At 44.8% G+C, this 10427-nt stretch overlaps 1 protein-coding gene across 1 annotated transcript in view; it reads right to left on the bottom strand.

Moving 5' to 3' along the window:
- Positions 1-3085: 3085 nt before the first annotated feature.
- The window catches only part of T265_11161 (hypothetical protein), a gene marked incomplete at both ends in the record, with an annotated part of 33229 nt that continues 25887 nt past the window's right edge, over positions 3086-10427 (bottom strand). Inside the window, 3 exons of the mRNA XM_009177748.1 lie at positions 3086-3488; positions 6127-6378; positions 10216-10420. Coding sequence (XP_009176012.1) covers positions 6349-6378; positions 10216-10420 — 235 coding nt within the window. The remainder of the gene's footprint in view (positions 3489-6126; positions 6379-10215; positions 10421-10427) is intronic.

Raw genomic sequence — 10427 nt, 5'->3', positions numbered from 1 at the left:
AGTAGTTTCCTTTATGAAAAAAGATCAGGTATTCTTTTAACCCATTACAATGCAGATAATGTCGGCTCCCTTAAAAAATACAACCCCGCCAAGTTGTTTCACGCCGTGAGTTCTTGGGGCCGAAGTTAGGCCAAGACCCAGGGCAGAGTGAAATCGAACTGCCCAATGTATTCGGAAATAAACTTATGGTAGCGGTCAAACAAGAAGAAAAGTTAAATGATATTGCGAAACTACGCCCATCCGATGAACTCTTAAGAAGGACAACTGCAATGGGGCTGTTGGAGCGCTTTAGCCAATCTCGCTACTAGTGTTCTTTTTGGGTAGACACACGTAATCGTAAAGACTGATTCAAAGAATGGTGAAGCATGCCCCATTGGGTAACTCGAGCAGGTACGGAGATAGTTACTGTGGAACACCAAGCAGTGTTTTAAATCAGTTTTTGATAGTTCAAGAATGCCGGTGATTAAGCGCTGACTTGGTGAAACTCGATTAAGTGCACAATTGTGGCCCTTGAAAAAACAGTATCAAACGCTTTGACGCTGACCTTTGCGAGGCTAGGAATGAAAAGGTAAGCAGAAAACTTCGCATGCAGTGGGTGCCGGAGCTGACCCACCTGAACACGGCGCCAGACCACTGATATTATTGCGCTTGATGAAAATATATCCAGGAGGTTCTGGGCCTCCCATGTTGCTGGGCAACCCAGCCAACCCGATTTCCAAACTCAAGTGTCTGCCAGGGCGCTGCTTTATGCAGCATCAAGTTGGCTTTGTGCTGACCAACAAGGTGATCCGGGCGATGGAGAAATAGTGTTTTCAACGTGGCACAACCCTTCAACGTCGGTCCAAGGGGAACAGGTTGCGGTGAGCTCACGAATACCGCCAACGACGACCTTTAAATTACTACGAAAGTACACAGGGTATCCACAACAATGTGGTGGGCTACTAGACTGGCGTCACATTTTAGAATGGGGCTCATCGCGATCACAGAAATGTGGTCACTTCTTGACATACTAGGTTCAAGATCACCAGCTCAAGCCAGAAGATGAACAGGGAGTTATCTCTGCCCATGTTAACCGTATCTGTCGCTTCTATCCCAGTCCCGGAGATCTTTAAGCAACAAATCGACGCAAAACCCTTTCAGAGGTATGCCTCAAAACCAGTTTTCACGTTTAACGCCCTACTTGCACTAATACAAAAGACCGGTCATTAAAAACCAAATTTGTAGGCAGTAGAGTATATTGGTCAAATTTTGTGCTATTTGGATTCAAGCAGGACGTGAGGTTTACGGAATCTCAGGGGTTGTGGTTACCTGTTGAACCACGAGACAAAAGGGTCGTAAGCTGCCGAAGAGTTTTCAGCAACCTTGTGAGCAGTGTTTTGTCTATCAAATGTATTATGACGTCTCGTATATCGTTCCACGTGAAGCATGAGACAGCCTGGTTGAAGGACACCATAAACAAAGGGTTCAGTCGAGTCTCCTGTGAAAATAATATGGGCATGCAGACGAATCTATCTGTCAGTCTACAGACTACTCAGCTGAATCCACCCAACCTGATACTGCAGGGCCTAGATCGCGAAGGCCTGATTACCCTGATCCTATCCATGTGTCTCGCGAGTCCTGTATGTCGAAATCAACATGTCGATGCCTAGACTGTGCTTATCATAGTGAGGGAAATGTCGATTATCCCCCATCTTTGTCTCCAGAAACTAACGATTTTACCCAAATCCTTCGAAGGCTTCCAAGCCTTGTCCGGTCACCACAGACTACCACCAATGTGACCCTACACGCACCGAGTGCTGGCCCGCTGGTTCAATGCGACCGAGTCGTCTCACATCCGATTAACTTTGTCGGGTGCAGGGCGACGTGGGGCGTATTCCTCGTGTTGATTATACTTCTCGCTCCGATAGGTCTGTGTTCAGCACGCATCTGGTCTCTAAGATCGCAAGCGGTTATAGGCCGCTGCGATTACCACGTCATCATAAACATCACTACAGCGCCAACTTCACGATTCCGTGACCTGAGCGCCAAAATTTTTCGATCTAAAAACCGTCTCTGAAATCGGCTCGGTGCACGCCTACAACAAGACCACAGCTTGCGAAGTGGATGTTCCAAGGACTACCGTCATTACTCCTTTTGGTCAGTCCGGATTCACCTAAATGCCACTCAGCGCACACGTTCCGGTGCCTTGTGAGGTTCGCCTCAATGACGTAGTAGTCTACATACTGGGGACATACCTGCACCCGGTGGTTCACAGAAACAACAGCGAAAGCCTCTAAACAGCCTTTCTGAATGGCTGCCTCAACATACTTAAGCCACATGAGAGAAAAATGTTTGCAAAATCGATCACATGTTGTTTTCAGACCTAAAGTTGTCCACTACATATACCGAGTAGCCGCTCAAGAAACCACGAACGTGAAACTCTCTCAAAAGACTGCGCGTACGTGCTGTACGTGCACAGCTGGATTCGATTATCGCCAATTTAACCGATATAGTCCACTACGACATCATTACCCTTCTCGCTCAATATTGGCGCTTCCAATTTTCGAATCACCGGCATCCAGCAAAAGTATGAACAAAACTGGCCAGTTTTTCTAAAAGTGCAACCCATATGAATCGACGCACGGTAGCTTCGGTCGCGAACTATAGACATTCTAGCTTGGTTTAGCGTTTTCATCGACGCAAAGCGAGCAATTTACGCTCGACTGTTCTATTTACCATTGATGTACGTTGCGTCCCGAGTGAATTAAAATTGTTGCTGATACTCCATCATGGGCACACATGCTTTGGCATTGCAGCCAAACACCCGTCGTCCTCTTCACAAATCGAAGCCGTTCCACTGTCGACCTCAGGCGAAGTTATTCGCAGCGACGTCTTATCTTGGGTTCACAAACCTGCGGCTCCCTACATCATACACTTTGATACCTAAACGAATGTTTCCGATGCAGCTATTCATATTGCCGCACTGAAACCTAATTGCCGCAAACCTTGCAATCGGCAAAATGTTTGACTGAGGATAAGCAACGAAGCAACTAGTTAGCAATCGTTGGATTGTTGAAGCTGGACGTCTCGCTGAAAAAAAACGTAGCGCTTTGCATAGTATGATATTTTTTGAGCGGTGTGGTTTTAAGCTAGTTACAACAGAGTAGTACCAGGGAGACATGTGATTTTCTACTCATTGGTTGCACACGCTGTGATGGTGTTTGTCACTAAATCAAAATGTAAAAGGAATTTGAGAAAACATGACAAACCAGCGTCTTGTATGTCTGGACAGGAAGAAAAATCGCTTTGGACGCATCAGCAGAGCCCTGAAGAGAATAACTTGGGAAAAATGAAATAAATGCAATTCAGATAGAACTGGCTAGGAGCGATTGGACGAGCACAACATCGAAAGCACGGCGAGCAGTGGTAGGATTCAGTTCGCGGAAGACAAAAGATTTTTCACGGTTGAAGAAAATCCAAAAAAGATCGCAACTTAAAGTGACTACCAGCTGAAAGAAGAAAAGGAGGGCAGGTTGAGTACACAAAATCGAGTTCTATAGTGCAAATTAGTGGTGCGGTAAGCATACATTGTACAGACAAAAGTTGAGCCTCCGGAAGCATGAATGATATAAGCATCCGTTCCTCATGAGTAGCTGTCGAGAGGTAATGAAAACCATTTATAACGTCAGCACATCGGTGCCGAATGATTAGTGAACCAAAGAAATAAAGTAAGTGGCCAGGTTGTACGAATAATGGAAGAGGTCACCAAGCCAATTATGGCGCTTGGGCAAATCGCTGGTTAGGGAGAACCGAGTTTCCAATGAACTGACAGCTTCTGTTGTTTGCTTGACGAACAAGGTACCCACCCGCAACATTTGTGAACTAAGATCTACTGTGAGGCCGCTGCATAACAGTACCATGGAAGCACATCAGAGGGTGCTTCCTTTACAACAATGATGACCGCGATATAGTTGTATATATATGAGAATGCGGGAAGGGAATAGTTCCCTTCGCTGTAACAATGGCCACCATGGGAAATTGTTATATCTAATTGCTGTCTTCCGCTCCAGAACGCTGGTGTTTGAGAAAGACGCTCCAACAAAGAACACAACAGCTATATTCTAAAAATAGCTACAAGTGGCCTCGCGCGCTTTGAATGGCCCTTTCACTGATCCAGGCTATTGCCGAATTGATTGACTGATCAGCCTGGATGCTTGCCGGCTTATCTATGGAGATTTTGATGGAGTTTGAGGGTCTGGGCATTCTGGAACTATTTTCAGGAACCCGACTTTCCTGACAGAAATGCTTCCAGATGTAAATAATACCTAAAACAAGCTACCATCGTCTCTAGAAGCAGCGTGTAAAATCACCAACCAAAAGTGGCTTCTACAGAGAGGTCATAAATTTGGGAATAAAGGAATATAATATCGAACGAATACAGGACATAGTTAAGGAGCTTGAGATGTGCACCTCCGAGGGATAGTTCCAGGATGTTCGCTCCCACTGCATTGTGACTTGGCTGCAATGATGGCAAACGACGGTACAGTTGGGTTATGTTGCGGAATACAGGCAGCTCGGGTGCGCTGATTGGTTGTTGGTCTATCAGAGCAGCTTGGCAGTTGGATTGCAAACGTTTTACCACCAAGCGAGGTGAGACCCCCAGAGCGGGGTAATCAACTAACGGAGCCACTTGGATTGGTGATGGAACACCTGAAATCCAAAGACCAAGCTCGGCGAACAGACCAACAACCAAGCACGGTGCACTCCGCGACTCCTAATAGAACCACTCCGATTTTGTTTATAGGGTGAGACAAGGTGAACATGAATGGCCCCATCCAGACACAGAGTCCTCACGACTAAATCAAACTGAAGAAATTCGAAGCTGTTGGTGGGACGAAGCCGGTACGCCGAGAAATCCGTATATTTTTTTTAACAACTCTGGAAATCGCACAACAAAAGATGGGGATATTTTCCATGCGTAATTTTCATACTACACGGACAGATGTGAAACCTAATTCTAGTGAACCCCTCATCCTCGGATTTAACGAGGGTCGCTATTTCAACCAGCTGACGAAAGATAGCACAGACTGATACAACTGATTCAAATTCTGCTGAATAAATCTCTGTCTGAAGGGCCTGTCAACCAAAGTATCTTTGTTAAGGTGTATTTTTGCGTTTTTTTAATGAAACAACACGCGTACACAAATTTGAAGACGAGGTCTGGCAGTCATTGGGAAAGCGTCCATGCATGGATTCGAGTTTAGGTCCATAATGTTAACAACTGGGCTACCCTGGTCCACAGGAAACTGGAAGGTACCGTAACTAGGAGGATATTCTCGATCCGAGGGAATTTCCTTGAATAATAAAAGTGGAATAACACGACTGGTGCCCTCAACTATACAGCTCTTAAACCGAGCGAGTTTCAAGACTTTCCCAAATAAAACTGTTCTTGGTAGTACGAGTATACAAGGGAATTCTCCATCAAACTGTGGGGCATTCCAGCTTTCCTCAAAGTCACACGTGTCAAGTCCTCTATTTGTTCAAGGGTTTTTGTGGTGCGTTGTTCACAGTTTTATAGAGATAGCAACCATAGCTACTCAGTGAAAGAATGTGTGACCTGCATGTTGAGAAATGTCGATCATGGTAGTAGAGCTAGGTAACAGGAGTTCAGCCTGTCGACAAACTGTAGATGTGTGTTTGCTCCGTGAAGTCGGGCGCGACATCACGTTCAATGGAGCCACATCCACCATAGGAAAGGACGGGCGAAACGAGGGACATACGTGTCAAGATTAGTAGAATAGCCTAATCTGGAACGGTTAATCTGCCGGAAAATGTATCTGCCTATTGTTGGCCGTTTTAGTTACTTTTAATCAACAGCTCAAGACCGTTTTGAACAAGCGTTATTGACCACACATACGTACTCAACAGAATCACAGTTCTAATTGCCAAAAACTTTGCAATCGAAAATCTAGCGGACAAAGATAGGTCGACCGATGGTGTAAACTGCAACGATTCAAGAGAGAACAATTTCAGTTAGCTCAATGTGCGTTCCACCTAAAATTATCGCCGTAAAGAAAAGAAACTGAATATTTGAAAACAGCACTGTCATCGGCATCATTAAGTGTAGCATCGAAGAAAAGCACTCACCGAGGTGCACGGCATCCTGTTTGAGGACAAGCGACAGGGCAAGAAAATGAAAGCAGGAAAGAATTCGGGGTTGAGTGGAAGAATGTACAAAACGTATTGCGCAGTAAAGCACATTCGGAATACTGAATCCTGGTGCTATCCAGCGAAAATGCATGAGATGATGGCCACATCGGTGGGAAAAATCATCGAACGAAAGCCATAGACTGCTACGTGCGAATTCATTCAACCGTCGCGCTTTCCAGCGAATGACGTCTAGATAGGAAACACGAACGGAAGATCAGTGATGACAGAACAATCTCATGGAGATTAGGCGGCTTATGTTGATTCGCTCAGTGGGTTTGAGCACATGAAAAATAAAGTCCAATTGGCTTACGTACTTCGATGACTAACACGAAGCAGATAAACTATTGGTTTTCTTAAAAACAGTGCGGGGCAATAGAAAATTTGCATCTATTCATCTAAATCCAGAAACAATAACTATACACTTTTGCATCACGAAATAAGAACGGTCCTTCCCACATCTTATGTTCAGTGGACCGAGGGTGGGGACAAAGCCTCATAAAAAATGACCGAACCGAGAAGGCGATGACTGAGGTTGCGGTAAAGCTGTCGTGGGGTGATTGATTAGTTTTTAGTCTAAATGGCCTAGCTACACTGCGCAAATCTCATGTGTCCTAAGGAAATCGGGGAATCAAGCCACAGGACAACGATTACGACCATAAATTCAGAACCGTTGAGTGAGTATCAACGACTTTGGGAATTAAAAAGGCCGGAGCAGTTTGTTGAGCTCGATTTGTTTTCCTTTTTGTCCCAACCATACAACGTTCAGCAACACCTTCATCCATTTACGCCTACTCACAGAATCGGAAGCGATGGATGGTCGATAAAAATTATGGGCACTTTTACAGACAAACTGACTGTTCGTCTTTAGGGCTGCTTATTTTACGGGAAGAAATTTTAGGGTGGTTTTCCAACTCCACTACTGCATTGTTTGTTTATCAACGAACAAATTTTGCACCAATTGGAACCAATCAAAAGACCACATCCTCCGTCACGCAAGGCCTCCAAATGAACTTCATTTTGATACGGGTGAATAAGAGGTGTGTCAAACCGGATAATTCAAGCTTAAAGAGTTTCTAAACGGCACTGTTTGTGACCAAACTATGATTTGCAGTAGGTTTTTCCTATTGCAAGTAGAAGTGGACCGGAGGAGAAGGAAACACTCATTTCCGGAGTCCCTGTTTGCAAGAGATTTCACACGGAGAAACTAGGTTTCGGAAAATGTTAGACTAGGGATGCTAGAAGATGAATACCGGTAGATGTAGACAAGAACTGGAAACCAGAAAACGCAAAATGAAGACATCAAAGGATTTTGAGGAGAGATTAGACATGACTGAGGTAGAGGAGCAGGGCGGCGTTCAGAATGCGGGAGAGCATATCTGGTCGTCAAAAACCAGTAAGGAATTATGTGTGGAACAATGACGGGTAGTATAGCCAGTAGTTAAACGGATGCCAACACATGGACGGACGTTGGTGATATGGATGATATTCTCGATTCTTGAAGAAATCCCGAGACAACACAAGAACAATTGTAAAAACTACTGCGAAACATGCAATCAGCACAAACTCTTTGGGAAAAAACCGATCAAGTTTACTGTTTCTGAGTGAAAACAGATGCAGAAGACGAGCCCTCTGGACACCTAGTGGTTTCAACTCAGTTTCAATAAATACCTCAAAGTCAGAGGACCGTCCTGCGACGCCCACTCCACAAATCACTAAATAAGCGATTAAGCATGAATCTCTAAAGATGATTCATGAAGGTGCTACCTTCACTATCTTACAAAACACGGTTTTCACAATGTTTTAAACGATGGCCAGTTTGAAGATGAAAGAGACTGAGATGAGATGGGTGACTCTAACGCACAAAGGAAGTTGGGAAGAGGGTGCCCGGATCGGTGAGTCTCGAAATGTGGGTGGGAAGAGTACATGTTGCTGAATGTCTCTCATGGTGGTTGGTGGAAGAGGAAAATGAGATAATGAGGCAAGATAGGTTAGTTTAATGAAAAAAATGAAAGAAAAACAGTAGCCCAACATAGTTTGAAGATATCCAACTTTATATTTGGCAATGATTTGACAGCATGACACGTTTCAGAGAAGAAGAGTAAGTGTGTGTGAACAAAAGTGGTAACTAACAGTTTTCGAACAGCTCAACAAGAACCGACTTTCGGTGAAATCATTGGATAGTTTGCTGGATAACCTTGCGGTTAGTAAAAACATGCTTTGCCTCAGCAATAGTAGCCTTGCAGGGGTGGATGGCTCAGATGCCTTTCCCACAGTTCATACAAATGGCCCCTCAGTTTAACAAGCACAGAATAAGCGTGATTGAACCAGTCTTGAGGGCTGGGTAACAAGGGGGAATAAACTATAACATATAATCAAACGATTCCAACCACAGGGAAAGGCAATAATTGAAATACAATTTTTTCACAGCTGGCGGAGGAATGTGAGAGTTAAATTGGACGGGAACTGGTAATGAGTAGTGTTTAAGTGAACTCACTAGAGTGAGTGGGATAATGGAATAGTTAGAGTGGAGTAAGAGACATCCAAGGTTAGTGGTGTGGCCGTCGTAGTGAGCGAAGAGGAAAATACCATTTGGGATAAATGTGTTGACGACACGTCTGACTAGTGTTAGAGAAGAAAAAATCATCCAGCTGTAACATCCTTTCGGTGCCCAGCTGCCATGCCACCCGGAGGAAGCACGAGGGCTGGGACACTGCCAGGTTGCCCAAGCCAGGACAGGGGGAGTCGAGTGGCAGATGTCGGGTTCGAACCATGGACCTTCCGGTCGGTAAATGCGCGCTCCAACCACTTGGGCCATCCCGCCCCAAGAGAAAACGAAAAAGGGTAATGTGGGCACTAAAGTCCACTGGAGGATATACTCGAGATTACCGTATACCATTGTCGTCTGACAAGCGGTAAACAACGTATATGTTTGTTGCAAAGGACTAAACAGAGTCTAAGCAAAAAAGACTGGAAGTCCGGGGCCCACATATCAGCCAATGGAAGACAAAGACGAAGGCTGGCGGACACGTTAAAACGGGGTCTCCAACCTTGGGGTGAAAACAGTGAGAGTGCACGTAGTTGGGGGAATGTAAATAGGAGGACAGGTGAAAATATGAACGTAGACAGTACCCCAGTGTCCATTCTCATGCTCACTTCTTGCCGTGAAAAAAAACTTTGCGAGAGAGAACAGTTTATTCACAATTTCATGGTTTTGGGGCACAATTTGGAGGCTTGGAGTGGCAGGTTACAGAAGGAATCATTTAAGTTGGCGAGCAATAATTCGCCCCATCTTGAAGGTCCTAGCAACCTGACTTACAGATTAGCACCAGGTCACTTAGAACTTCTGGAGAAAGTTGTAGAATACGGATGTAGTACACAACTGGAACGTGATGTCCCTGATGATTTAACTTAGTCGCACCCGTAGATACTGTGTCCTTATTGGTGAGGATCTCAGATCGTTAGGAAATCAAAGATGTTTCCGCACCAAAGCCATCGCCGTCAGTAGAGAGCTATGTCAGCGGATACTCCAACACGTAAACGGATCGAGGACCTTAGTAGATTACTGCGCCCATCTTATTTTTACCCTTGTCGATGAACGAGTTTTGGAAGCAATGTATTGCCAGGAAACGGTTTACAGGGAGGGAACTTTGGCTAACGCCCAATACTGCACTACAGCCCGAAAAATCATACATTAGTTTGTGACCGGTATAACAATCTGATGTGGAGGAAGGGTGGGAAAAATATCAGATTTCTTTGGTGTCCTTCATTATAGTGAAATCCACGACACTTCAACCAAAGTGATTGTGCCAAATCGCTATCTAAGGTCAAAAGTAGTCTTTGAACTTAAGTAGATGTGAGGTGAGCTATTTCGCCGTCCTAGTAGGCGTGATAAGGTGGTTAGCAGCATAAAATGAGAATGCAGCATAATGGACGTAGTTTCATAAAGCGTTCAGCATGTAAATGAGTAAGTCCAGGGTAAAACGGAACGGAGAGAAGTCCAGCGTAATATGAATCACACATACTGACCGTGATTTGCGGAGACGGTGGCATGGAAATCGATAAGTCGCGAATTACATCCGATCGTGCATCAGTTACAACCTGGTGGCTAGTCGGCATAGTTCCGTTCACATTTGTGGGCTGAAGCCAAAATCGTAACAGATTGGCTTGAGGTAGTAATCCCTGACGTTGATATACAATCGCCAAATTGCGCAAGGCACTGACGACGATAGGACTGAAAC

This window comes from Opisthorchis viverrini, assembly GCF_000715545.1.
Source record: "Opisthorchis viverrini unplaced genomic scaffold opera_v5_451, whole genome shotgun sequence".
NCBI lineage: Eukaryota > Metazoa > Platyhelminthes > Trematoda > Opisthorchiida > Opisthorchiidae > Opisthorchis > Opisthorchis viverrini.
Note: the sequence above shows the minus strand (reverse complement) of the source record. Positions and strands in the feature narration are given on the sequence as shown.